The 27,948-nt window shown below is 45.0% G+C and overlaps 1 protein-coding gene and 1 long non-coding RNA gene across 5 annotated transcripts in view; one reads left to right on the top strand and one right to left on the bottom strand.

Annotated features, from left to right (window-relative positions):
* LOC308610051 (transducin-like enhancer protein 1) overlaps nucleotides 1-23,305 on the bottom strand; it is a 58,080-nt gene extending 34,775 nt beyond the window's left edge. Inside the window, exons 1-5 of one of the 2 annotated variants that reach the window (XM_081259332.1) lie at nucleotides 22,309-23,305; nucleotides 21,414-21,514; nucleotides 19,911-19,974; nucleotides 19,752-19,796; nucleotides 1,852-2,466 (exon numbers count right to left, since the gene is read on the bottom strand). In XM_081259332.1, the coding sequence (XP_081115458.1) occupies nucleotides 2,305-2,466; nucleotides 19,752-19,796; nucleotides 19,911-19,974; nucleotides 21,414-21,514; nucleotides 22,309-22,332 (396 nt within the window). In that variant the 5' untranslated portion in view covers nucleotides 22,333-23,305 and the 3' untranslated portion in view covers nucleotides 1,852-2,304. Of the gene's footprint in view, nucleotides 1-1,851; nucleotides 2,467-19,751; nucleotides 19,797-19,910; nucleotides 19,975-21,413; nucleotides 21,515-22,308 lie in introns of those variants that run through there. The other variant, XM_081259333.1, reaches the window with a different exon arrangement.
* A 639-nt stretch (nucleotides 23,306-23,944) lies between these two features.
* Nucleotides 23,945-27,948, top strand: part of LOC308610056 — a 97,713-nt gene continuing 93,709 nt past the window's right edge. For all 3 annotated transcript variants that reach the window (XR_014014411.1, XR_014014412.1, XR_014014413.1), the window contains exon 1: nucleotides 23,945-24,038. This is a non-coding gene — a long non-coding RNA (uncharacterized lncRNA). The remainder of the gene's footprint in view (nucleotides 24,039-27,948) is intronic.

Below are 27,948 nucleotides of genomic sequence, written 5' to 3'. Positions count from 1 at the left end.
GAGGTTCTGAAAAGGAATCTTATTAACATTTTGGGAAAAGCCTTTTTATTGAAACTTCTTGTAAGTTTTACACGCAAGGCACACACATGTATGTAAGAATATCTAGCCAACATGTGCCCTTTTAAAAGAGAAAAGCTCTTCTATAACCATCTTCTCCAAGGATCGTTAATTTGTATCAGAAAATTGGAGAGGCATGCAGGGATACCTTCCTAAGGAGCATAAAATGTCTGAGTAGTTATCACCCATAGCATCTGTCCCTTCTCTGATCTATTCCAGAGATCACTTGCCAATTCACAAATGCCATGGGGGACCTCTCCTGTGCGGTTATGTAACTCTTGACCTGTGTAGGGCTTGCCCCTAAAACTGCACCATGAGGTCCTTAAGGACAGAGCCTGCGACTTACAGGTACTGGTGTCTCCTAGTTTCCAGCAGGAAATATTTATTAAATGAAAACTTGGCTGAGGCTGCATATCAAGGTCAGGAGGAAGTGGTGCCTCTTGGCAGATTTTATCCTCAGGGTAGGTTACCTGTTCCTGCATAATTGAAAGAAGACTCTGTGGGTTTGAAGGCTGTCTAACCCTTTCACAGGAGATCAAGTAACTGTGCTAGGCCATGGGTGTCAAATAAAGGGCATCACACTTTAAGAAAGACATGAGAAATTAGGAGACAGTTCAGAGAACAGCTATCATGAAGATAAAGAGTTTAGAAAGGAAGATGTAGGAAGAGGGGAGGGAAATACTGGGATTATTTAAACCCGACAAGAGGAGCCTGAAAAAAAGCATGGCAGGTAGTTGATTTTCAAACATTTATGGGGATGATTATATAGAGCAGAGCTTCTCAACCTTTGTGGCAAGGCACACTTAAGAAAAGATGATATTTACAGGGCCCACAAGGATAATCAGGTAAGGCTGCTCAAGACTCGATTCTTCTCTAAGGCTTTGACATTCCTGGGTCCCACCGTGCCACCAGAGGACTTAGCACAGCCTTTGGGTAGTGTTATGGACAGAATATTTGTGTCCTACCAAACTCATATGTTGAAACCCTAAGGCCAATATGATATCATAGTATTAGGAGATGGGGCCTTTGGGAGGTGATTAGGTCACAACAGTGGAGCCTTCATGAATGGAATTAATGCTCTTATAGAAGAGACCTCACAGAGCTCTCTCACCCACTTTTTCTGCAGGGTTGCTGGGAGAAGACAGCTGTTGACGAACCAGGAAGTAGGTCTCACCAGACACAGAATCTGCTGTTGCCTTCATTTCGGACTTCCCAGCCTCCAGGACTATGAGAAATAAGTGTTTGTTGTTTAAGCACCCAGTCTATGGTGTTTTGTTACGGCAGCCCAAACTGACTAGGACAGGGATTTGTGCACATGTTAGAAAATTGATGTCCCCTAGTCAGGGACTGTCTGTATTTTAGGTAGAGTAGGAAGAAGTAGGGTCAAAACAAAAGATGGAAGATTGGAATAAAATGAGAAAACACTTTATTCTTAGATTTGAAAATACCAGATTGGTTTGTCAAAGGGTGCGTGTGTGTGTGTGTGTGTGTGTAGCATGTCCTAAAAGTCTTTATGCAGTTTAAGCTTCACTAACTTCAGAAAAATAAGTGCTACAGACTTATCCTCAAGATCTCGTGAAAGTTTAATTATTTACATTTATTTTATAGTAACTTTAGTTTTGTGAATGTTGAACAATGAAGTCTTCATTTTAATTATTTGAGTCAGCCCCTCTGACTGAAGATGGTAACGGCTGACTGCAACAAAAAGCAAAATTCCCTATTCAACATTCACAAAACTGGATAAAAGAACTTTTAAGTTCTTTAGAACTGGGTTTGCATAGTGATAAGATTCTATAGGAAAGATGGATTTAAGGACATATATGATCCTGAGTATAAATGTGTGGGTACAAGCAAAAATTCCAGACAGTATTTCAGACACTTAAGGCAGTGGAATTGGTGAGACCCAAGTCAAGTTTCTACCAAACAGTAGAGGGGACCCAGGTAGTATCTGGGTTACCGATGGGACAAGCAGAAAATTTCATTACTGTAAATATATGAAACCATGAAAGGATGGAGTTGGAAAATAGGATGGCAGGGTAGGGCAGAGGGACCTGGAAGGCCCAGCAGGGGCGGAAGGGGTTGCTGGACTGGTGGGTGGGGGAGGGGCCGTGGACACACCCTCTCCATGTTGTCCCCTCCCCCACACTCAGAAACCCTTTGTGACTCTTCAGTGCTCTGTGATGCAGGCCTGGGACTGCTCAATAACTTCAGTAACTTCAAGCAGCCTTGTGATTCAGAAAACGGAATTCAGAAAATGGAACGCTCTCTCATTTTTGAACAGCTTACTGACCCATGTCCGAGCTGTGACTCAACATCCTTGGATACTGACCAAAACCTCGTCGTCCTGTGCGGGTTGGGGTTGCTTCTTCTGTTCCTGTGGTACCTGGTGCGCTTGCCATTTTCATCTATCTTTAGTAAAACCAAAGACATCCGAAAGGTAAGCAGCCCTGGGTGAGCCCCCAACGGAGATTCTTTATTGTTGTTTCCATTTCTATTCCCACATTTTGTGTGTGTGTGTGTGCATTTTTTTTATTAGTTTCTGCTTTATAACAAAGTGAATCAGTCATACATATACATCTGTTCCCACATCCCTTCCCTCAAGCATCTCCCTCCCTCCCACCCTCTCCATCCCACCCCTCCAGGCGGTCACAAAGCACCGACCTGGTCTCCCTGTGCTCTGCGGCTGCTTCCAGTGGAAGCCCATGTCCCATCTGAGTGTTTGGAGGACTCCAGGATAAAATCCCAAACAGTAATTCTGTGGCCCTGGGTTGGGTTATTTAGAGAGTTTGGGATCTCTGCAGGAGAACAGAGTTCCCCATTGCTTGATCATGCCTCACATTCTCATGTCAGGCATCACTCGACAAAGCCTTCCTTTGTGCTGGGCTGATCAGAGCAGCAATGCTGAGCCTCTGACCATAGGCTGGAGCCTGAGCTCCAGGATACAGGGTCCTATCTGAGGGACATGGACTTAACTGTTGGCCTCAGATGCTAGGCCCTCCTTGGGCAGATGACTTCTGACTGAGAATATCAAGTGTGGACCTCATAGTCGAAAGTCCTTCTTTGAGTTTGTCAAAGAAGAAAAAAATGGAAAGCATTTTAAACCTTTAAAATTGATAAAAAGAAGGAACATAAAGTTCTGTTAATTAAAAGAGAGTCATATTATTCATGGATAATGAATATCTGAGTTTCCTAGAGAAGAGTGAGAGAAATGAGCCCCAGCCCTTCATTCTTTTCTTTTGTTCTCAGCATCAGGGCAGAGCCAAGAGGAGAAGGAAAGGTGGAACACCAAAAGGTAAGGTTCTGCCTATCCCACCTGAACTCTCCAAGGGTGACCCTTCCTGCCTTTTCCAGGAGATCCAAGGTCCCTGATCTCTGAGGATGTCAACTGCTAGGTACACTTTCTCTCAGAGACCAGAGTTCTCAGAGGAGAGGCTTGTGGGAAGGCAGTCAGAGTCTGAGACACTTCTCAGATTCCCTGCTCTGCTCATCGCTGGGCATGAAGCAGTGATGGACCTGGGCAATGGGTGTTTCCCAACAGGTGGCCAGGTGAGATGTCAAGAGTCAGAACTTCTGTGTCCTGACTTTGTAAAAGTCCTTTGACTTCCTGGATGATCAGATCCCTCTCTAAGGCAACACTGATCTCTGGGCTTCACATGGTGGTTTTGAGCATCACATGAGATAAAATGCATGTGAAAGTACTTTACAAGAAGCAACATACACATGTTAATATCATTGACCATTTGACCTCATCTACTAATTCTTGGGTCTTTCAGAGTCTAATATCCCAAGGGTTTCCCATAAGGGGACTCCTTTATTATCCCTGTGCTTCTACCTTCATTACATATAACCCACTCTCCTGGTTTCTCAGGTTGGAGATGTCACCAGACAGAAACAGAGGAGAAAACGCAGCTGATTTCTATTCTGAAAAGGTGACTCTTTCCCCTTCTTTCCTGATCCCCCCTTAGCATGTTCTATGCAATTCCAGGGATTCAGTGCAACCTGCTGTAGTCATGGCAGGGGGTAGCATAGGAATGAGTATGTGATGAAGGCCTTGAGGTGAGGGCTACTGAGCATGTTGTGAACTCATGGATGTGGAGCAATGTGAAGGGGCAGCAGGCTTCCAGTGACCCCACCCCTGCCAGGCCAGCAGGTCCCCCTTTCCTTGTTCTGGTCCTGGTTGCACCTTTGTACTTCTTGTCTTCTGCAGCACCCTGGGCCGGCACGATGACACCACCCGCTTGCGTCAACTCTTATGTCCAGACCCCTTCTGTGAGGTGTGTAATAATGCAACTGCTGAGGTCAGTCGGCTGCTACTCCCAGAGGCCCTGGAAGATTCTACTTCCTCTGTGTCCCCGTTGGCTGCCACAGCTTCTGTGACTGAGTCATCGTTTACTCTGTCCCCTGCCTTCTCAACAGTCCCTCCAAGGGACCTAACACCAGCCTCTCTGCTTGAGCCTACCACACTGCCCACCTCTGTTCTCTCCCCTAAACCAATGACCCCCTTAGTTGACTCTTTTTCACCCTCCCCATTGGGTCATTCTCTGGCACCAGAGCCTTTTCCTTCCTTGGTTTCCAAATTCCCTGTGGACTACTCCCCACCCCAACCCCTTGCCTTTCCCCGTCTCCTACCATGTGACACTCAGACAGCAGGTCCTGTTCTCCCACGAGAGGCCACTTTGTCTCCGGATACCGTTTTCTCTCTTGACCCCACCCTTTCCCAAGATATCAACCCCTTATCAGATTTGTCCCAGGCAATGAATCACCCCGATTCTTTTGCTTGTCATCATGCACCACCAGCTCTGTCTGTTTCACCAAAGCCAGACTGCACTTTATCTGTCACTCAATCTAAATCAATTGCCATCTTACTGAAGCCTGTTCCTGAGAACTCACTTCCAGAAAGCCCTGGTGTAATGTTCCAGCTAGAGGAAGATGTGGGGAAAGATGTGGGACACAGCCTAGAGAATGTCCCAAAAGATCACCTGTTGAATGACCCAAAGAGCTCTTCAGGTAAGGATCTGGGGTATGACTCTGAGAAAGACCTAAACAGTCAGATGGTGAGTCTCTCAGAGAAAAATTCAAGGGTGTCAGCAAAGAGTCTAAGTCGGAGACAACTTGAAAATGTCCTAAAAGGACATTTGAGCAAGAAGTTGGAGGACATACATGAGGGTCGGCTACCTGAGACTGTGCGTAATTCATGGCATGCTATCAAGCAAACATTGCTTCTTTCTGTGAAATCCCGCACCCAAACAAAACAGAGAAGTTTGCCATCATCAGTGGGTGAGGCCTACCCCCCTGAATACCTTCCAGGACCTGACTTTTGTTGATTCCAGTCCACACCAGTTGCCGGAAGCCCATATTAAAAGGTTTCATATGAGGATGTTGTGGGCCCTTCCCCACAAGGTCCTTGAATCCATCCAGATCTTTAAATTGAAAGATGCCTCATGCCAGTCCTTGTCTCATGCCAACTTGCCCTCCTCAACCAATGTGATTTCTGAGGCAGACTCCAAATCTGGGAGCTTCAAGTCCTTGAGAGGAAGCTCTGCATCTCTCCATGGAGACAAAGTGGGAACAACAAATTCAGCCCCTGACCTGGATCGTTCTCTCCCTGCCACCTCGCCTGTGGGCAAAGGAGGACAGAGGGTCCTGAGACAACCACGCTCTGATGTCAACCGTGGGCTGGCAGAGGGTGTTCAGAGAATTAAGGATGCCAGACAGACTCGTCTGCCTGTCTCCCTCTGCATCACAGGGAAAGCAGGTCATAGACAGACTCAACTAGCCAACAGATATCCCCAAAAGCTGCTTGCAAAGCAAGCTGGGGCCAGATATGAGCCGAAGCATAAGAGTGTGCGTTCCAGTGATAAAGGAGAAATGCAACGGGGCAAAAAGGTGGAGAAGTCAGAACCTGTTTCAATGCCCAGATGGTCTAGGGAGGTATTCACGGCTGAGGAGCTTGATACTCTTCAATTAAAAACTAGTGACATGTTGGCAACTAGCAAGCCAGGGAGCTCCCAAATGATAAATGTGAATGAGAATAAAGTAGAAACTACCGTGACCACTGGAAGCCCCCCACCCAAATTACCAGTTCCCCAAGATCCTAAATCATTAGACCTTAAAGAACAACTGTTCAGTGAGTTGAACTTTAAACTGGAGAACAGGGAGCATAGCCAGGCTCAAGGCCAACCCACTGACACATCCCTTGCTTCAGATAACTTGACTTACGAGGCCTCACTGACTCATGCCCAGGGTGTCTCAGGTGGGGACATGGGAGCTTCCCAGGTGCTGCATGTCCATTTGGAGGACAGAGGAATCAGGATGGAGCAGCAGCAGGAACCTTGGGTCCCTAAGCATGCCTTAAGGAGGTGCCAGGATAAGAATTTCCCACCAACTGCAAAGAGAGTGAGCCCTCTGGAGCCCAAGGCAGAAGAGCTTGATCGAGGGGATAAAGGGTTCGGGACATCCCAACTTAGGAGGAAGCGTTTCCATACTCAGGAGATGGTACTAGAGAAGACACTTGCGAGCAAGTCTTCCCAGATCCTATCACAGAAGGGACAGCCTCTTCCTGAAGGCCATATCAGAAAAAGAATGAAGCACTTCTTGCAATGGCTTTTTTTCTGGGATAAAATACAAAAGGCAAGAAGATGCCCAGGAAAAGGGCAGCCCCATATCAACTGTGCAGAACAGAGGCCTAGTTAAAAGTAGAGCTGCCTTGACTGGGACAACTGAAGCTCAGAAAATCGCGACAGGCATCAGGAAGTTCCTAGATGAGAAACCGGGGTGTCAGTATGCAATGGATGTCACCTACTCTCAAGAGCCCCTACCTTCCCCAGTGCAGTTTAGGAAAACTCAGCAAAAGGCGCAAGTGCAGGTCTGGACAGAGCCTGTCCAGGGGCATCCTTTCAACCACAGGGCTCCCTCCTGTAAACTGACAAATATCAAGTCCTGCCATCAAGAAGCTATCTTTGCTGGCCACAGTTATCCTCCAAGTAGTACAAGACAGATCAGAGATAAGAAGAGACACCCCCAGAAAGGTGTGGCATTCAAGGACCAGCGACTGTGTCACAAACATCCCCCACCAGTGTCCCACAGGGAGCCTGTGCCCCATCCAAGTCCCACCCACAGGAGTCAGGCTGGCCAGGCACCCACCACTGCGCTCAGCACTGCTGAAGGCCCTGTGTTCAGACATCTGTCTCTACTGTCTAGACAGAAAACACTTCCCCAGGATTTCCAGGAATGAAGACTTCCCATCCAGAAATAACTCCTTCCTTCTAGAGATTATTGATTCTCCCCAATAAATATTTATCTAATAATAGTGTATCTTTTCTGTGTACTGTGTACTGTGTTGGGGGCATGGGTTTTGGGTAACTCAGGGCTTATGTGTAAGGGAAAGGAAGGAGATAGTTCAGCTCTTACTGATTGCTTCCTTTGGCTTTGGCTAAAAGGTGACCAGTCCTCTGGAGTTCTTGCTGAGAAATAGATATTGTGCCTCTTCCACCCCCGCCACCCCCCCGCCCCGCCCCAAAGCCCATTTCCTCCCTGATGCAATTTGAGGAGATGGGCTTTGTCTTCTGCCCCTTAGCTTAGCCTTAATGAAAATGTACAGCAGCCCACATCTACCCCCTCACTGAAAGTTTTATATCCTGTAGAGAAGTAAGGGAGATAGGTGTTTTATACCTGAGAAGCGTTAAGTGCAGGTATACTTTCTGAACATAATGCTGAAAAAGAAATAACAGCTTAATCATTATTTAGAACTCAGTGACCAGAGGGTCCTACAGGGGGCTGAACCCTGAATGGCACTATTTGGGCAGAGGTGTTGCTCTACTGGACCCTGGGCTACTTGCCGTAGGGTCCAGGAACAGCACAGCAGCTCCTTAAAAATCTGTTATGTGGGTCATGTTAATATATCGGGAGAGCATACTTTAAACTTGATATGGAGGTTTCCTTACTAGAAAGGCACCCTGGGGAAGTGGTTCCCCTCCCGGGGTATTTTTTCAGGCTGCTCAGTTAATGACTGTTTTTTTTTTTTTTTTTTTGCAGAGGAAAAGCACCACTCAGCTGTCAGTGGTAGGAATGTTGACCAGGCAGCCACCTACCTCCCAGGGTAAAATACAGCTGAGAGTAAGCAAAAGATGTCTTAAAGTGAGCGGGAAAGAAAGAAAAAGTGAAGGGAAAGAATGTCCTTACTGGTGGAACAAAGTTCATGCCTCATCATTCCCATATTCTGACCCTGTCCTGCTCCCCAATTCCTCAATCTGATCCAAGCACCATGTCCTTGAGGCTGACCAGAGAACTGCATCTGTGTCTTTATATTTAAAGTGGGTGTTTTGTAGACAACATATAATTGGATCTTGCACTGACAGTTTGTCTTTTAATTGGTGAATTTAGAACACTTACATTTAGTGATTTTTTTATATAGTTGGATTAATATCTGTCATATCTGTAACTGTTTAGTATTTATGTGTATTCTTTTTTTCTTCTTTTTTTCTGCCTTTTCTGATTTTAAACAAGCACTTTATATGATTCCATTTCTCTCTTCTCTTAGCATGTCAAGTATTCTTCTTTAAAAAATATTTTCATGGTTGCCCATGAATTTGTAATATACATTTCCAACTAATCTAAGGCCACTTTTATATAGAACATTATACCACTTCATAGGTAGTGCAGGTTCCGTTATAACAGAGTTCCCAATTCCTCCCTCCTGTCCCTTGTAACACTGATGTCATTTATTTCACTTATCCATATACTATAATCACCCAATACACTATCATTAGTATTATTAGGTCAACTGAGAATAAGAAAAATAGAAGTTTTGAGTTCCGGCAGAGAGCGCGGTAAGAAGCGGATCGCGGCCTTCTAGCCCGGGGCCCTCCAGGCCCTCCGGCCTCTGGTCGGCAGGTGAACTGGGGGGCCCCCGGGACAAGCTCAGGCTGCGTCTTGCCGAGCCCCAGAGCCCTCGCCGCAGCCGCCCACTGACAGGACCCGAGCCTGGAAGCAGCAACGAACTGCTCCCCCACCCCCACCTCCGCGACCTAATGGCGGCGGCCCCTCGGAGCCCAGATCCCGCTCACCGCTGGTCTCTTGACCCCACGCTGCAGGGGTTAGGCGACGCCCCCGGCAGGCCACCGAGGACGTGGCGCCTTTGGGCGTCGGGCGTGGCAAGGTGAGAAGAATGGCGGCCACTGGAACGCCGCGGAGGGCCGTTAGAGCCTCGAGGGCCCGGGAAGGGGGGTCTACGTGGGCGCCAGCTCAGCCACCCTTAGGCCTTGGAGCCCGCGCGGATCCGGGACCTGAGGTGACCTCTCTGCCCCAGTTGGACGAGACCTCACCTCGTCCGGACAACGACGGACAAAGGCCTTAACGGGCCCGGAAGGTGAGCGGAGCCCCGGTCGACGACGGGTGGAACGTTCGCGGGTCATCGGGCGGTTGGTCGTCGTTCTACCAAGACCTCGATGTCGGAAGATAGAAATGGTAGAATAACGTACCACATGCGGCCAATAGGAAGTGCCAGCCACCCTTTGGGAAGATTTACTGGCCGTTTATAGAAGGCCTGTGTATATAATATGAAAAAGCTGCTCTCAACTTTCCCCCCAACCTTTCGAAAGAAAACTTTTCGCTACATATAGGCCTAGATGTGAAGAGGTTGCCGACGTACGATTGAGTTAAAGTCACATGTCTTGTAAATGCCCATTTGTTTCTTTAAAAAAAACCGTAGAAAAGAAATGTCTTCTGGAAATGACTTTTCGAAATGGTGTTGTTTGACCACCTCTAGAGGCGACATCAGGAGCCACAGAGGTCCACGTTTGTTCAGTGGGTTAGAGGACATGGAATGCAAGATGTTGAGGAGGAAGAAAAGAAGGTTCTGTGCCAGACTGGTCACAGTTAGAAGACATTTGCATATTAGAATCATTGTTTTGTGTGTGCATTTGACTCCTTACTACTGTATATGTAGTTGACAATAAGTACTTTTTTGAAATATCTAGTCTTTCTAGATGTTCTAAAGTGCCTGATATATGTTCAAAGTAGAGGTAGTAAAGGGACATTTTGTAAATATCTTTTTGTTAAAATTCGTATGAAATGTTGTTTTGGGGGGGACGGGTGACCAAACCACCTTTTTGAACAGTAGGCAGTATGCACTGTGTTTGTTTGTGCACTGGTTCAAGGTCGGGGGGAGGAGAAGGAAGTGCAAAGAGCTCTGTGCCAGTGTGTTTATAGTGAGGCAAGATTAACCATTGTCTTTTTTTATGTTCCTGCATTTTGTTTCACTTTGCTGTGTATATAGTGTATATAATGGACAAATGAGTCCTAATTTACAACACCTAGTCTTTCTAGATGTTAAAGAGGTTGCCAGTGTATGACAAAAATAGAGTTAGTAAATAATACATTTTGTACATTTTGTGTTAAAATTTCTAGGAAAGATTGTCTTCTGAAAATTTGAGCATGATAGCCCTCTGGGTTGGTGGAGGGGGGAGAGAGAGAAGGGGGTTGGTCTTAGAATGGCTAGAATGCTGGTATTTTGAAGACACTCTCAGATTATAACTGTTACATGTGTGAAGTTCATTCAGTACTGCTCTGTATATAGTGGACAAATTAAGTCCTTATTTGAAACATCTAGTCCATCTAGATGTTTAGAAGAAGTGCCCAACGTATGTTAAATGTAGAGGTAGTAAAATATCACTTTGTAAATATCTTTTTGCTAAAATTCACAGGAAGTACTGTCTTTGGGAATGTTAAATGTTAAACCACCTCTCTGAGCAGTATACTATTGTCTATACTTGTTCAGTGGTTTGGAGGAGGGAAGGAAAGAATTGCAAAAGGTAATATGCTAGTGTGTTCATACCTGGACATTTTCAGACAAAACCATTTATTGTATGTTCATTTTGTTTTCCTGTGTATATAGTGTGTATAATGGACAAATTGAGTCCTAGTTTTGCAACATCTAGTCTCTAGATGTTAAAGGGGTTGCCAGTGTATGACAAAGTAGTAAAATTAGCACATTTTGTATACTTTATTGAAATTCATAGGAATGCTTGTCTTCTGTAAATGACTTTTGGATATGAATTTGTTCAACCACCTCTAAGCATTACACATGCACGTACTTGTCCACTGGATTGGCGGTGGAGAGAAGGAAGTGAGGGAGGAAATGGTTCAGGCCAAAATGGTCATATTTAGAAGATACCTCAGATTATAACCATTGTTACATGTGTGCAATTTTATTTAACAGTGCTGTGTACATAGTGGACAAGTAAGTTCTTATATGAAATATCTGTTCTTTCTAGATGTTTAGAAGTGCTTGATGTATTTAAAAGTAGTTTTAGTAGAATAATGCTTCTTGTAAATAGCTTTTAAAAACTGATGGGAAATACTGTCTTTGGAAATGGAATTGTTAAACCTCCTCTCTGAATGGTATACTCTGTGCTTGTTCATTGGGTTTAGGGAGGGGAGAGGGAAGATTGCAAAAGATGTTTTGCTAGCAGGTACTAGAACATTACAACTTATCCATTGCTTTATATGTTACATGCATTTTGTTTAACTTTACTGTATATATTTTGTATATACTGGACCAGTGGGTCCCAATTTTATAATATCTAGTCTCTAGATATTAAAGAGGTTGCCAATGTATGACAAAAGTAGAGTTAGTAAACTAACATATTTTGTACACTTTGTGTTAAAATTCATGGAAAGGCTGTCTTCTGAAAAGGGCCTTTAGAAGTGAAATTGTAAATCACATCTAAGTGACACCTGTGCCTGTACTTGCCCAATGTTGGATGGATGGCAGAAAGGAGGTACTGGGAGAAACGAAGTGTTCTAGATTAGAATGTTCCTATGTAGAAGACACTTTCAGATCTAACCATTGTTACATGTGTGCAGTTTATTCAACACTACTGTGTATACAGTGGACAAACTTAAGTCCTTATTTGAAACATCTAGTCTTTCTAGATGTTTAGAAGTGCACAAAGTATGTTAAAAGTAGAGGTAGTGAAGTAACATGTTTTGTAGATATATCCTTTTGTTAAAATTCATATGAAATACTGTCTTTTAGAAATGGAGTGATCAAAATGATCAAACCACCTCTCTGAGCAGTACACATTATTTTATTTGTGCTGGTTCAGGGAGAAAGAAGAAAGTGTAAAGGGCTTTATACCAAGACTAACCATTGTCTGGTGTGTCTCTGCGTTTTGTTTTACTTGGCTGTGTACATAATGTACATAAGGGACAGAGGGTCCAAATTTACAACGTCTCATCTTCCCGGGTGTTAAAGAGGTTGCCAGCATATGACAAAAATAGCTGATAACTACATTGCGTACTCTTTGTGTTAAAATTCATTGGAAAGACTTCTGAAAACAACTGGAGGAAGTAAAATTGTTAAAATCCCCTCTAAGCATTACAGATGCTTATTATTCTTGTCCACTGGGTTGACAGAGATGAGAAGGGGAAGCTTCTAGGCCAGAGTGTTCCTGTTTAGGAGACACTTTGTGACTATAGCCTTTGTGTGCAGTTTCTTCAGTGCTACTACATGTATACATAGTGGACAAACTTAAATCTGTATTTGAAACATCTAATCTTTCTAGACGTGTAAAAGTGCACAACATATGTTGAAAATAGCTAAAAGTAAGACCTTTTAAGTATTTTTTTTCTGTTAATTCATAGGAATGGTTGTATTGGGGGAGTGGAAATTGTTAAACTTGAGTCTTGGAGAGTAAGGTGACTATTCACTGGGTGGTGGGGAGGCGGGGAGCGGACAGGGAAGGAAGTACAGAGAAGGGATCTGTGCCCATGAGTCTTTAGACAAGTTCAGATTGTGTAACCATTGTTCTATTTGTGTGTTTTAGATAATATTGCTGTGTATTAAAGAATAAGCAAGTCCTAATGCCCAAGGTATATTAAAAGTAGAGGTAGTAAGATAACCCCTTAATAAATGCCCTTTTGTTGGTTTTTAGGAAGGGCTGTGTCTTCTGGGAGCGTCTATGTTAATCCACCTCTTGGAGCTAGATATAGTCCTGTACTTAGTCGCTGATATGCTGGGGGAGGGGTAAGAGGAAGGGTGAAGGGAAGGGCTCTTAGCTAATATCTTCATATCTAGAAGACAGTTTTAGGTTATAACCATAGGTCTAAATGTGCATTTTTGTAAAGTACCAATGCTTATTATGGACAAGGTTCATTCATTATTTTGCAGCATCTAGGCTTTTTAGGAGTCCTGAGGTGACAATGTATGATAAAAAGCAGAGCTAGTGAATTAACCAATTTGTAAATATCTTTGTTATAATTGGTAAAAAAAAGTAGCATCTTGCACATGGAATTGTTAAACCATCTGAAAAATGTACACCAGGACTTGTTCATTAGGTTGGCAGCAGAGGGGCAGAAGGAAGTATAAAAGGGAGGGAAGTATGTGGATGTGTTCCTTTTTATATTTTGATGATAACCATTGATGTGTGTGCATCTCTTAGCTGTACTATAGGAATACATTGTTAAGTAATTCAGTGGAAACATACCTCCTTGCTAATACTTTAATAGTTTAGATCAGATAATGAATCCTCTTAAAAGCATTATACTTTGGGTACTGTGTTGCTTTATGTCTCATTTTTAATTGAACTTTAAGGGAATGTAGTATTTTAATCATAACTCTGCCAAAATCTTTATCTAGAGGCCTGTTGCGATTTTTGTCTTTTCTGAAGCTTTTGTCGCCAAGAAAGGATTACATTTTTTTTCCTTCCAGATTGAGTTGGTGTAGTGTATTTTTGGTTATCAAAATACTCATAGCTTTGGGACTTTGAAATGATAAATATTCATGATGTGTGAAAAAGCATGATACATAACTGTATGATCTTAATTACATAAAAATGGATGCTTACTTGTGTTTAAATACACAAACAAGACCTAGAAGGATGTATCAGATGGTAAACTGCTTGTGATGACGGATGACTTTGTTTTTTGCTTCTTGTGTTCTTTGGTTTCCTATTATGCACATGTTAACTTTTAAGAAATAAATGTTATTTTGAAAACCTTAAAAAAAAAGAAAAAGAAAAGTTTTGTTTTACCTTCATTTATTCCTTCTTTTCCCTTCCTTTATGTAGAGCTGAGTTGTCCTTTTCCTTCTCCTTGAAGAACTTTTCTAACATTTATTCCAGGGCAAATCCGCTGCTGATGAGTATCTCAGCTTTTGTTTGAGAAAGTTTTTATTTCTCCTTCACTTTTGAAGGATAATTTCACTAGACACAAAGTTCTAGGGTGATTTTTTTTTCTTGCAACACTTTAAATATTTCACTCAATTCTCTTCTTGCTTGCATGGTTTGTGATAAGCCCATAATTCTTATCCTTATTCCTTTAGAGGTAGGATATTACTTTCTTCTGTATTCTTTCAAGATTTTATCTTTCAGCTTCCTACAGTTTTAATAAAATATGTCCAGGTATAGACGTTCTTCGTATTTATATGCTTGGTGTTCTCTGAGCTCCCACAATCTATGGTTAATCCGTCATTAATTTTGGAAAATCCTGGGCTGTTATTTCTTCAAATATTTCTTATTCTCTCTTTCTTCTCCTTTTGGTATTTCAATTACATGCATATTACACATTTTGAAACTGTCTCACAGTTCTTGGATATTCTGAGTTAAAGTTTTTTTAAAAAATTCTTTTTCTCTTTGCATTTCAGTTTGCAAAGTTTCTACTGACATATTTTCAAACTCACTTACTCTTTCCCTGGCCATAGGCAATATACAGGTTCCGAAGCCTGGTGGGGACTCATGCCTCTGGAGGAATGAGTCCCCTCTGGTGAGAGGAGCCCTACTTTAGGGCCTGCCTAGTCTAACCCTTTTTACAGAGTGGAAAACCAGGGCCAGGCAACTTGTTAATGACTCACCCAGTCACTAACTGAAGTCCCTAAATAAGTGACCTTAACCCACTCTATCTTACACCAAGGTAGATCCCAGAGATCAGCGGGGACATTCCGGCCTCAGCCCAGCCCAGCCCTCTGGAGATGGCAGAACAAAGGGGAGGGGAGGAGAGGGAGGTTCTCTGACCCAACACGTGCCTCCCTTGCCTCACCAGACCCTATCCCATCCTGTCCTTACATAAAATGCTGATATTTTGTTCCTCATGGGTTTTTTGGTTTTAATTTTGAACTTTAAAAATACTGTTCACCTTGAGTGCTAAACTTTTTGACACCTCCTTTAAACTCTGTGCCAGAGGCAAAGGCCCCACTCACCTCACCCTAGGCCAGGCCCTGGACAGAAATCTGCAACTAGCCCAGCTGTGGAAGGGGTCAGGAGGGTGCTGCTTAAGGAGTGAAGAATCTGCCCTGCTTGCCAATAAAAAACAAAGGCTAATCCTGCACCTCGGAATCTAGGTTCTAACACAGGGAGCTTTATCTCTTAACTCCTACTTGTAAAGGACAGGCCTGGCTAATGAAATCAAGTGGGGGACCACTCCAACCTTGAAGACAGCTACCTTCTTTGTATTACAAGGTGGAGCTTAACTCTAAGTTCCTATACTCCAGCTGGTCAGTGCCATTCTGAGATACTGACTTAAAAAAAAAATCTCAAAATGAGAAACTGCAGACCGAAAACCCAATGGTTTAAAAACAGGAAGAAAGGTAAAAGGCACAAATTGTAAGAGTCACATCTAAGGAATTAACCCACAGGTGAATCCCTAACAGTTCCACCTTAACACTTTTAAAACACTACTAAAGAACAATTTCTTTCTAAAGAGAAACTTTAAAGCACACATCAAAACTGTGAAAGCAGTTTCACTCCAAAATTTATATGGTCTGAGACACTGTGCTTGCTGAACTATCACACAGAGTTTGGAAATGTTCAGCTCTCGTCTGGTTTTTTTTCTCTTTCTCCTCTCCTTCCCCACCCCACAATCAGGATTGCAGAATACTTTCCTTTCAGAGCTAGTCCTTTCATTTATTTTTAAATTCTTCCACCACCCGAGAGCCCTAAGCACTCACTGCCTGCCTTCAGAAGAACACAGACACAGAGAGGCAAAGTAAATGATCAAACTCACCGCATTGCTGGGGCTCAACCAGAGCCCCGATAACACATTTCAAATTTTCTTTGGTTCTTCGACCCATTTTAACCTGCGGACAGTACTGCTCAGTTGGTTACAACTTCCTACCTACCCACAGCTGTGGTCCCCACAGACCAGTCAGTAATGCTGATTTTCCTAATTTTTAGAACGTGAGGCTCACCCCAAGGTGTCTCACAAATGATGAAGCTGATCAAAACAGACAAACACTGAGAACACGCACACAGTGGGATAGACTTGGGTCGCTAAGCACAGGCCCAAGGGTGATTCCACCACTGGCCTCATGCTCCAGTGGCAGTGGGGGAGGAGGGAGACAGGGAAGAAGCGCTGAATTGGGAACCAGGTGAGCCAAACTCAAGCTTCAACAGATGCTTGGCCCTGACAAGTCCCAGACTCTGAGCACGCACCCAAAGTTGCAGGCAGAGCAAAACACCTACCCAATCTAACACCTACCACCCAATCTACTTCACAGGATGAGGCAAATCGCTTTTGAAAACTAAGTGCTATACAAAGTTGCCACCAATGACAACTCATGGCACGGCTTCATCAGTGTGCTGAAAAGGTATACAAGTGGGATAAATCAGGCTTATATAAGTACTTACAGTGCATCTTATTCCCCAAAATATCAAAGGAGGTAATACCACTCCACATGACAGAAAAAAAACTTTCAATATCACACTGCCAAACACACTAGGCACAGCCCTCAAACGCAATTAGACTCATGTTAACCTGCTACTTTTTCATGTACCCTAACACTGGTGGTATCAGAATTGCTCCATCTTTCATGAAAAGTCTCCACCTCTCTGTATAGAGATATCTAGAGTTTACACGACCTACCTGAAAAGAGGACAGGCAGGAATCTATAAAAGGCTCAAAGGAAAAATATTTTTGTCTTCATGCTACAATTAAAGATTTAAATATCCATGACCATCCTGATTTCGTTGACTTTTCGGTAACCAGCCACAAATAGAAGCAGAGGAAGTGAGGGGAAGGCTTATCAGGAAGTGTTGACACAACATAAACACAGACTGCGGGCACCAAACCAAGTAAGGAAACCACAATTATACCATTCTTGATTTGGATGCACTTCCACTTTAAAACTTCCACACGGAGAAGTCGGTGGTGAGATTTGACACTGAAACCTCTCAAACTCACTCCTCCAACAAAGCCGCTGAAAGGTGGGGAGGAGAGCGGTCATCACACTGGAGACAAATCTTAACAACATTAAAGCTCTCTCCGCGGAAAGTTTCCCCATCACTGCATTTTTTCAGTAACAAAGATGTTGTCAGAAATGACAATTTTTTGTCCCCTGATGATGCCTTGCTAGCATTTGGTTATAAGCCATAAAGCAGGACTAATTTCAGCCTGTCAGGAGTCTCACTAATGCCCAGTTTCCCCCTAGAGAGAATTCCTGTCAAATCTAATGAGAGCTCCAAAGGCCCTCTCTACAATATAATGAGCACTTAGGCCATGCTGGTGATCAGGCGGCAAAAAGCATCAGTTTGAGCCTGGCTACACCCTGGGGGCCAGACGTCACCAGTTTTAGTAAGAATTATGATTACTAGCTGCACCAAATGCCTCCTCAGAACTTATTATTAATGTGTGACATTCAGAAGCATGTTTTTCAAATGTAAGGCCACTATAAACTGAATTACAATTACAGCACTGTTCTGCATACCACTCTAGTTAAGGGTCTGTCAGCATTTACAATATAAACTAAATTTCAGGGGGCTTAATATCCTACTATGAAGAACACAGCGTCTCTCAGCTTTTCACATCTTTCAAATTACTAAGCATATTATTAATGCACACTGGCTCATGGACAGACAATATATACCCACAAATGCCCGATGGAATACAGAAACTCATTAGAAAACTATTTCCACACCATGGGGTTCCTGACCCTCCTCGCCCCTTCTTCCTTCTTCCTATGCGATAAAGAAGAGGTCACTCCACCAAGCAACCTACAGGAACCCAGAAGAATTTCACACCTCCTGTAGCTCCCCCAATAAATCCAGCACCAGCACACATCACATAGAGGTGGCATTCCCTTGTATGGAGTCGGTGAGGTTATTAAATCCTTTGAGTTCATGAGTTTAAGAGAAAGCTCAATCTCCTCTTACCCTTCCAGAATATTTGTTGGGGGAAAAAAATGTGCCTTTAGGGTAACTTAAAAAAAAAAAAGTGTCACGTTAGAACTCCTTGACCAAGTCTATTTGCGTAATTAATTTAAATCATCATATATCTTCTAGCTTAATTACTATCAACAAGTTACAATTGCCTCAATCAGGCACTAGCCATTTAAGCACACAGAAACAAAGGCACAAACCCAACATAAACTAGGCTACCAACTTCGCAAATCAGAATAAAATCAGCACTTTTAAAGGCCCAATTACATTGTTAATGAAAGGCCCTAAACTTAACTATCTCCTTCCAAACAGATAACTGAGAACAGATCTAAGGTACATGACGATAAATTAACATTATGAAATCTATGATGAATTAAAAATCAAAGAGCGCAGAGTTACAAAAGCAGAATTCAACTCTGAAACACACTTGCTTAATGAAAGTCTTTGAATATAAGGGAGATCTGAAGGCTGAACTAATCAATTTCTCCACCGTGCCCCCCGCCGGTCAGCCATGCTCTTTAATTTAATGAAACAAGGGTTTGAGATGAAATAGCACATATACATCAAGTAAGAATTGTATTGTTGCACTTTGAAATGTGTCCAACTGTGCAACTTCATCTGATGATAATTTTTTAAGAGGCAATCGATTTCTAGAAGACTTATTGTACCAGAGTCTTGATGAAAAAGTGAATGTCAGCATATCTCCAAAATACTTACACCCTGCCATTAATGCTTTCTTTGGCAGACAATGACTACTCAATCGAGGGTCCTTTGGGCTGAGCAATCATTTAGCTTTTCTTCTCTTATGAGATCCTTAGTGCCTTGTTCCCGCTCAATATTCTTTTTATACACCATTATAGTAGCCATAAGTGTGAATTTTATGGGAACTTGCAAACTCGTAGTCATAGCTCTCGAGCTTTCCAGTCAGTAATCTTTTCATGCTTTTAAAACCACTAGGACTGAAGCAACGCCCAACATATGCTGTGGTCATAAAAGGATGCTTTTTTCACCTCCAAACCTGCATCAACTGAGACATTTTTCAAAAAGAGGTTTGCTAATAAGCCACTGATCCTGAGTGTCACTTTCTGTAGCCCCAAAGCATAGGGAGAACTCCATAGTTAGTCATATTCCTTGTTTAACCCGAATAAGGACACTCCCGAATACCCTTCTTTCCCACAGAGATTCACATTTCTTTCCAAATCAGCATAAAAACATTAGCTATTATGAACTTCAGAACTCTACAGGATACCCAGATCTTTCAAGAGGAAAATAAAGGTATCCAGGCAGAAAAGTCAAGTCAGAGCCTCAATTCCTACCTGCCTATAAACAGGCTAGTTTACACTTCCAAAGTACCTCTCACCCAGTAACTTAAACATTCTATAATTGTCAAGAAGCAGCTCCTGCTGCAGAATACTGCCACCAATTTGCAGGAAGGGAAACCAAGGCTGAAAAATGCCATACAAATCCCCCCCCTACTCCTGAGGACAAAGCCAGTATAATAAAATCATGACTTACTTCTCATTTCGAGATTTTGCTAAAGCTTACCTGTTTATGCATTTCTATGTTTAATCCATATGACATTTCATAATACTGTAAAAAGAAAAAAGAACCAAGTATTTCATTAACTCACATTTTGTAATGCCGAGAACCCATATTTGTTAATATTACGTGAAAAGGAAAAAAAGCCTAATCTTTGATACCTACCATCACATAGTGCCTCTGCATTTCTGTCTTTTCACTTGCCAGTTTCTCACATTCCAATTTAAGGCTACGAAAACAAAACAGGCAACTTAATGTAAACATTATGTCACTTGTTTTAACATCTGCCTCACATATTTGCACTTCAAGTAAAAACACAGACCAATTTGGAAAAACCATAAACTATCTAGGTAAACACCCAAAAGCTTTGTCCTTGCATTTAATAGGGAAAAAAGGAATACGATGAACAGTACAAGGTATCCACTCAGCAACTATTCTTTTCCTTCTTGGTACAGACCTGGTCTCATGCCAAGAATGAAAAAAATCTTTCAAAACCTCTGATCTACTCAGAAGACTGATTTCTCCTCCTGGTCATCTGTTCACTCGTACTTGCTTCCCTGCATCAGAGTTTGCTTCCCTGGACTTCACCAAAACCTGGCCTTTGCACAACCTTCAGTCTCAGGCATAGGCCATCTCTGCCAACTCAAATAGTCTCTAGGTTTGAAAACTGTACCTGTAAAGTTACTTCTACAATTGTTGGTCCCTTTTAAAACCTTTGTTTTTTAATTCCCTGCCGAAACGTGTTACATAGCTTCTGCAATTAAGTAGGTTGAAGTCTTCCCTGCTTGGTAAACATAGAGTAGGCAGGTATGCTTCAAGCTCTAGAGATTATCTTCAAGTAGACAAAAGGCCAATAATCACAAAGCCTCTGCAAAATAAGAAAATTCACACCCAAGCATCTGTGTTTTTCAAGTGTGACAAAAATAAAAACTGTCATTACACAGTTATTTCTTCACTCTAATCAGCTAAAACTTAATAGAAGCGGGAAGAAACTAACATTTCTAGCAAGTCCACTATGGACAGGGTGCTTTACAAATAATTTACATTTATAAATTTTCTGAAGCAGCTCTCATTAGATGAAGACGCTAAAGCTGAGATGGCTATAAATGTGACTCCAAGCCCTGTCCTACCCAAACCAATCCAGAATGAAGCCAAAGCAGGTGGGCTTCCCTCTACACACATCCACCCCACCGCCCCCCTCACCACCGCTAATGATGGGCACAGCTGAAAGCATCTACCCTCCATAATGGACTTTGCCTCAAAGAACTCAATTCTAGTATGGCCAACAGTGATTTCAACACCCGCTTTGCCTCCCTGAACCTGTACTCCTGAGCTGGGGCATCGACTGAACCAAGGTTTCAGCTCAGCCTGTTGCAAAATAAATAAATGAAGTGCAAATATTGACAGTTCTCATGCAACTCCTAAATACACGAAAAAAAGGCTCCCTGGAACAGCAACAAACGGGCAAAAGGGAAACAATGGGAGGAGGTGGAGACAAGAGGAGAGGCGGCCCGGGAAGAGCCGGGAAAGGGGGTAACGTGAATGACAGGTCTTAACTGCGACTCCACATGCCACCGCCTGGACGCAAGTACTAAGTACAGCCGCCGCCGCCACCAGGGGCACGGAGCTGCCGGGGCGACCGCTCACCGGGCGCGGCCGGACACGCACCTGTGATACTGCGCCTGCAGGAACTGAAATTCCTCTTTAATCCGGTCCAGGGACTCCGGGATAGTGAACTTGAAGGGCTGGCCTGCAGCCTGGTGCGGCGTCTAGGGACGACCAGCGAGGGGGACCGAGGGACGGATATGAGGGCGGTTGGATAGAGAAGTCAGTCAGAGGACAAAAGAGTGGGTGGGACATAAACAAAAAATAAAGTTAGAAGTGGCGGAAAACAGAGCCCCAAACTCGAGTTTGCGCTTCACTTTGGGGAGAGGAAAGGTAGACCCTCCCAGATCCGAAGCTTCTAAAGAGGCTTGGAGCCTCTTCCAGCCTCCAGGGCGGGTCCCGGTAAGCGCGCCCGGGTCACCTGGCTGAAGGGACAGGAGCTTCCCGGCGGCGGCCGCCGGGGAGCACCTGGCCAGATTGTCGTCGACACCGCCGCCCTCTGCCTCACCGGGGCGATAATGACCCCGGGCACCAGAGGAGAAAACCCCCTTACGCTCCTCGTTTCCAGTGTCGCTGGGGCCACCTCCAGGCGCGCCGGAACGGGGGCCGCATTGACATGTAAATAGGCGAGACGAGAAACAAAGGGGGGCCGCCCTACTCGTCTCGGGGAAGGGAGAGGATGTGGCCGCAGTAGAAACCCCAGTCTCCCCGAGCGCCCCGCCCGCCCAGTCTAGACGTCAAGTAGGAGGGAGCCCAGAGCAAAGGGGGGAAATTGAGTTTCAGTCCACTCCCCACCACAGGAGGGGAGGGCCCGGGACCTCCCAAGCCTAGCACCCCTGGAGGCCAGGGTCTCCGCCAGAATGCAGCAGCCACCCACCTCCTCACCCACAGCAATAGCGCCCACCACCACCCCCCGCCACTACCCTGCTCCCTACTCAGCCATCCGACCGCGCCTCACCGGGTGCCGGCTCTGCGGGAACATCGCTCTGGCGGCGGCCGCGGCTCTGCTCCTGGGCAACTCAATTCTCTGCTCAATTTCCAACTTTAATCTCGCCGAGGAAAATTAAGCCGGGAAGCCAGGCAAAAGCGGGTAGCGCGCTGGCCACGCACGCAGGCGCGCTCGGCGGGGCGCACAGGCCACTCGGCGCCAGGCCGCTCCTGCTCCCGCCGGTGCGGGCTCCCGCGCTCAGGGCCACATCACGGGGCAACACGGGCCCGGCTGCGCCAAAAACCTGCGGGGCGCCGCCGTCACTCGGGAAGAGGGCGCGGGGGCTACGCTCCAATCCGCGGCCCTCGGCCTCCCGTGCTGGGAGGTGGGGGCGCGGTGACTCCCGCCGCGCTCCCCTCGGCGATCCGCGTGCGCCGCACCCGTCCCGGGCAAACAAATCCAGGCGGGCTGCTCGCCTTTGCTATTCTCCGGGTCCGCCTATTTTCCGGGTTTTCCCCGCGGCGCTGGCCGCCGGCGAGTTGCAGGTGGCGCGGCGCTCCGGGCTAACCCCACACAAACAAACGTGACGGTGTACAGGCCTGACCCCCGCGGGTCCAGGCAGCGCCCACAACCAGGCACCCGCGGGCTCCCTGGAGGCGGCGGGGTGCGAGGTCCCGGCCGCAGCAGAGGCTCCGCGCCCGGCGCTCCGCAGCCTTAACCCGAGCCGAGGAGCGCGGGATGACGATGAGGCGGAGAAAGTGAGGAGGGCGCGCCGGGAGGCAGCTTGGCACGCCCAGTGCGGCCGGCTCTCGGTGTTCTCCGCGGTTAAACAAACCCTCCTAACCCTCCTGGGCTACTCCGCGGAGGGCAGTCCCGCAACCGCTCGCTGCTCCTCGAGCCCTGGGCGCATCCGGGCGCCGCGGCCCGCGTGCACTCGTCCTGCACGGCCGGCGCGACCGCTCCGGACCTTTCCTCCGAGCCTCTCTATAGACCCCCTTTCTTTCCTTCTCTTCGTCCGCCTCTCCGCAAAGGGCGCTCCAACTCGCTGCAAAGTTCTCTCACGACGCGGGGAACGACATCCGAGATGGTGGGGAAAAGCCCAAGAGTGCTCTCCACCGCTCGGCCTCCCTCCCCGGCGGGCAAACTCCGCGGGCGAGTCCGGAGTATTTGCGGCGGGGGTTAAGTCGCCGAGGGACACCGGAGGTCCGGGTTGGTGGCGCGGGTCCCGCCCGGCCGTGCGAAGGTGGGGGTGGAACAGTCGGCTGCCTCGGGGACGCGGGGCACAGGGTACCCGCCGCCGCCGCCGCCGCCGCCCGCGCCTCTCGCGCCGGTTACATTAACACGCGGTTTCACTCTCTGGAGCTAACCAGCGCCGGCCCCGCCCAGCCCCGCGCGGGCGGGGGGCGCGAGCGCTGAGCCGGCGGGGGACATGGGCCCGCTCGGGTCGGGGGGAGCGGGAAGGCCCGCGTCAGCCAATCGCGTGCGCCGCGCCCAACGTGGGGTGCTGACGCAACGTCTCCTCAGAGCCTATGGCAGCGCGGCACCGAACGGACTGTCTCCCCCTCCCCCCCTCCTCTCCCACCCCGCTCGCTTCCATCTCCGCCATCTCCCCCGTCTCCCCTCCCATCCACCCCCACCCCTCCTCCACCAGCCGCGTCCTCCCGGGCTCGGTGAGGAACTGTTCCTGGAGGAGCCGCGGGACGCCGAAACCAGCCAATGGGAAGCGGCGAGACGCGGAGATCGGCACTGTAGATGGGAAGGTCGGTGAGAAGGAGAGTGGCGGGGCTGGGCTGGGCTGTCAGTCAAAGTAACGTGGGGCAGCCGAGGGAGCGCGCGGGAGCGCGCGAGCGGGAGGGACCCGCGACTGTGCATCCGCGGAACCTGGGGGCTCGAGTGTGCAAAACTCCTGCCACTTGTTCACTTTCCCTTTAACGAAAATCCTCAGATCTCAGTGAAAGTAACTCAGAGACTAACCGCGGAGTTTCTAATGAGGGAGAATGGGTGCTTTTTGCTGGTTCGAGCCAAACGCCTCTTTCGAAGCTGGCCCCTTGTTTGATGCTACTCTTGAAAGTGAGGTCACATTCAAAAATTTCTCTGAGGATTGTTTTTCCTTGAGCTGCCTTTTCTCGGACTCACGAGGAGTGGACTGTGCACTTCGTGGAAAATGCATAAATGGGCAACTTATTGGCTGGCGTACGTACACCAGCGGCTTAAGACTAGGCTTCTGATGCCCACGCCCCCTTTTGCACCCAAAGTGGTAGGAATTGGTTTTTATTGGAGTATTTCAAACCACTTTGCAAAAAGATTGGCCTGACTTGGTTTGGCGGGAAGGATACCCGCGGTGCTGCCAGGGTAAGGCACACGCGTCCCAGTCACAGATGCGTTGTTTTGCCCGCGGCGCGAAATCTCGGGTCCTTCTCTTGATAGTCCTGATTTCGTTGTGTTGGGAAGTAGAGGGCTGCTGAGAGTTTTAGGGGCCTCTCAGCAACATGACCACGAGTCTGTTTCCAATTACTAGAAACAAAGGGAGACAATGGGATAAACAACACTGAGACCTGAAAAACCTGTCCTGCCCACCCCATCCCCATAGTTCGGGTGGTACACCCCCCCCCCCCGCCCCCGGCAGAAATGTGTAAGGAGCTAAATGGGAAGCGTTGGGTAAAGGACGTGGAAAAAATTCTGATGAGGTGGAACTTGACTTTAAAAAGGATTTTAAATAAACAGGGCATACTGCGTCGATCTCCAGTTTTGTCTGTTTTTCTAAGTACATCCCACAGAAAACCTTCAATATTGCCGCATTTATACTTGAGTTTAAAGAGCAGTTCAGTTGAGCTATTTCCACATGATTGGTACGTGAATAATGCTGTTTTAGCCAGATGGTGGTGAATTCTTCTATGAGAAAGACACATCTTTGGCAAGCATTCATCTTATGTTGGAACATACTTAAGTTTTTGGTGTTAATGGCCTCCGTGTTACCATTATTTTACTTTCAAGAGAGTTACGGAAACGCATTTATTTAAACAGAAATACAATTTATTCAAAGATTTGCTTTTACAGAGATCTTTTTCTTGAAATATTAAAAGAATCATTTTAGATAATACATTTCACTGATGGAGTTCTTAAATATGTATGATATTGATTTGCCTATAATTGGATCAATCCCAAATATCAATATAAATGGAAAATTAGAGGAGTGATTTTAGCCAGTCTGTACAACACCATAGTAATTCTCAAACAAGTTCAGCATTGTGGCTCACTAAGTGGGGTAAGGGAGGGGTTCTATTATTCATTTTGCTGACATGAGAAATGAACAGGAAGAAAGCACTGCCCCTTTTCTTGGTTAAACTTGGTGATGACGAGAACAGGCTTGCTCCACATACAGAATTTTCTGAGTACTGCCATGGGCAACTAAGCTTTGCCCGTTGGCAACCTGTGTGCCTTGAAATCATGTAGTGAATGGGCCACCTATACTAGTTTGTGGTTGGTTCATCCCATAATCACCTCCAGGATTGTATAGAAAGTGCTTAGATGCCACAAATATGCCTGTGAATGCTGGGACAACTAGGACAACTGAGACTTTTCTCTGGCTTACCCAAGCTTTACTTTGATTTACTGGCACACGCTGGTACTTAACTTTAAGTAGAGAAGTTAGAACAGGAACAAAACTGTTGCTACTTCTTTTTCTCTCCCCTCCCCATCCCCTTCAAAATCAGTTCTAACACATTGTTTTTAAATGTTCTCTAATATAACTGTTCACAGCAAACATGTCTACTCACCATATTTCCTAGTTTGCCAAGGGTAAAAATTGGAAATTCTCTTTTAACTAGTGCTTCTTTACCAGTAGAGTTTGAATCCCCAGGCCTTCTGATTTCCTTATGATGTAGTATCTGTAGAAAAGAAAGAGTACTGATTTGAAAACTGGAAGGCCTTTAATTGTTTGCATGAAGATGGTCGGGTTTTGATGGCTTCTTTCTCTTACAGCACATCCTCCTTAAGACAGAAGGCTGGGCCCTTTTTCAAGGTCATGTTTTCTATGTGATTGTCATGCTGTAATAATTATACTACAAAACTCTCATCAAACTGCATTACAAATGATGCTGTTTAAACAATCAAGTAGCTTTAATCTTATGTTTTAAATAAATAATATATGTGCAGATTGCCTACAGCCTTTTTAAAGGAAAATAGTCCTACTCACGAAATCTATAATTTTGGTCTGCTGTTTAAAGTCTGTTAACCACAATCTTCTTTACCTTTAACATATTCATATGTTGATGATGTTTTTTACATGAAATAATATTAAATACCCCTTGTCCATAGGAAATTGTCTCTGAAAAAAGTTCCCTCTTTATCCTCTGCAAGAGAAACAAAAAGATTGCCAGATTATTTATTTTATCATTGATGCATATATGAGTATATTTCCATTCATTTGTTGCTGAGTTATCAAATTTTCAACTCACCAATAGTATAAGTGATTACAAAAACTAGGTCCTATCTATAGTATAGGTGCTAGACACAATGGGAAAAATTATGAATGCTGATCATAGAAATTATTCATCTTTTAAATCTATTACTGTATTATTTGAAATACATAATAATTATGCACATTTTTAAAAGATCACTTTTGTTATTTTCTCTTCCTTTCAGCTGTTATACATTTCCTCATTTGACTTGTTTTTTTTTAACTGGAAGTGTTCTTAAACCTAAGAATGTAGGGTCCAGAAGAAATCTTCCGAGCATTGCTTTAAAACCTTTTTTCCCCTCACCACTTTACCAAAGAAAAGGGCAGGATGGGCATGGTGGGTGGAGGGGAGAAAGCAGAGAAGAAAGAAAAAAAAAGTCAGTAGCAGATCCATGCAGCAGTAAAACCTCAAATAAAATCACATCCAAAGAATCTCTTGCGGTTTCACACAATATGGTCAAATTAGAGATTGCAGGAAACCAACTAAATTAAACTGGGAGCATTTGAAGAGAAACGAGCAGACTTTATGAAAATGACACATTGACTGACCAGTATGCTTTTTTTAATCAACAATTTCTTTGTTAAGACGCAGATCAAAGGAACCTGCATATGTTTTCATTTTGTTCTAACTAGAAAATTACATCCAGATGTTTAATAGGCATTTGGTTGGTTTTTCAGCATTGATTAGATATGTTGGTTCTGTTTGCTTACAAGTAGAGCCGGATCATTAGCTAATGCAAAGAAATGTTTGCTGTGAGTTGCTAATTAGGGCTTTTGGAAACCCTCCATGCTCAAGAACAATTTGTACAGTGGCCAGAGAACCTGTGGGACTTGGGGAAGTTGTTTTCCTTTCTCTGTCAGGGTGGGGAGAAGCAGACAGCCCAGTTCCCTAATCTCTTTTTGCCTAGGGGGATTGCGATGCTATCCCCGAGGACTGGAGTGCAAATAAATTAGGAAGAGACCACACAGGCATTCCCAAACCCAGAGATAAATGTGCTCTTTCTGGAACCACCACCATGCTGTCTTTGGGGGTTGGGGGAGCGAACATCTAAAACGCTGAACGTTAACATGTCGAAGATGCTTGGTGCTAATGTTATCAAATACACAGCCTTTTAAAGTATACTTTAGAGACAGATGGGAAAGCCCTTTATGATAAATGAGTGTACTTGAATTCATTACTGTAGTACTTATAATTGAAAATGTCTCCTTCG

This window comes from Mesoplodon bidens (genome assembly GCF_964165515.1).
Source record: "Mesoplodon bidens genome assembly, contig: HAP1_SCAFFOLD_81, whole genome shotgun sequence".
In the NCBI taxonomy this organism is placed as follows: Eukaryota; Metazoa; Chordata; class Mammalia; order Artiodactyla; family Ziphiidae; genus Mesoplodon; species Mesoplodon bidens.
The sequence above is the reverse complement of the archived record's forward strand: the minus strand, read 5'-3'. Positions and strand labels throughout refer to the sequence as shown.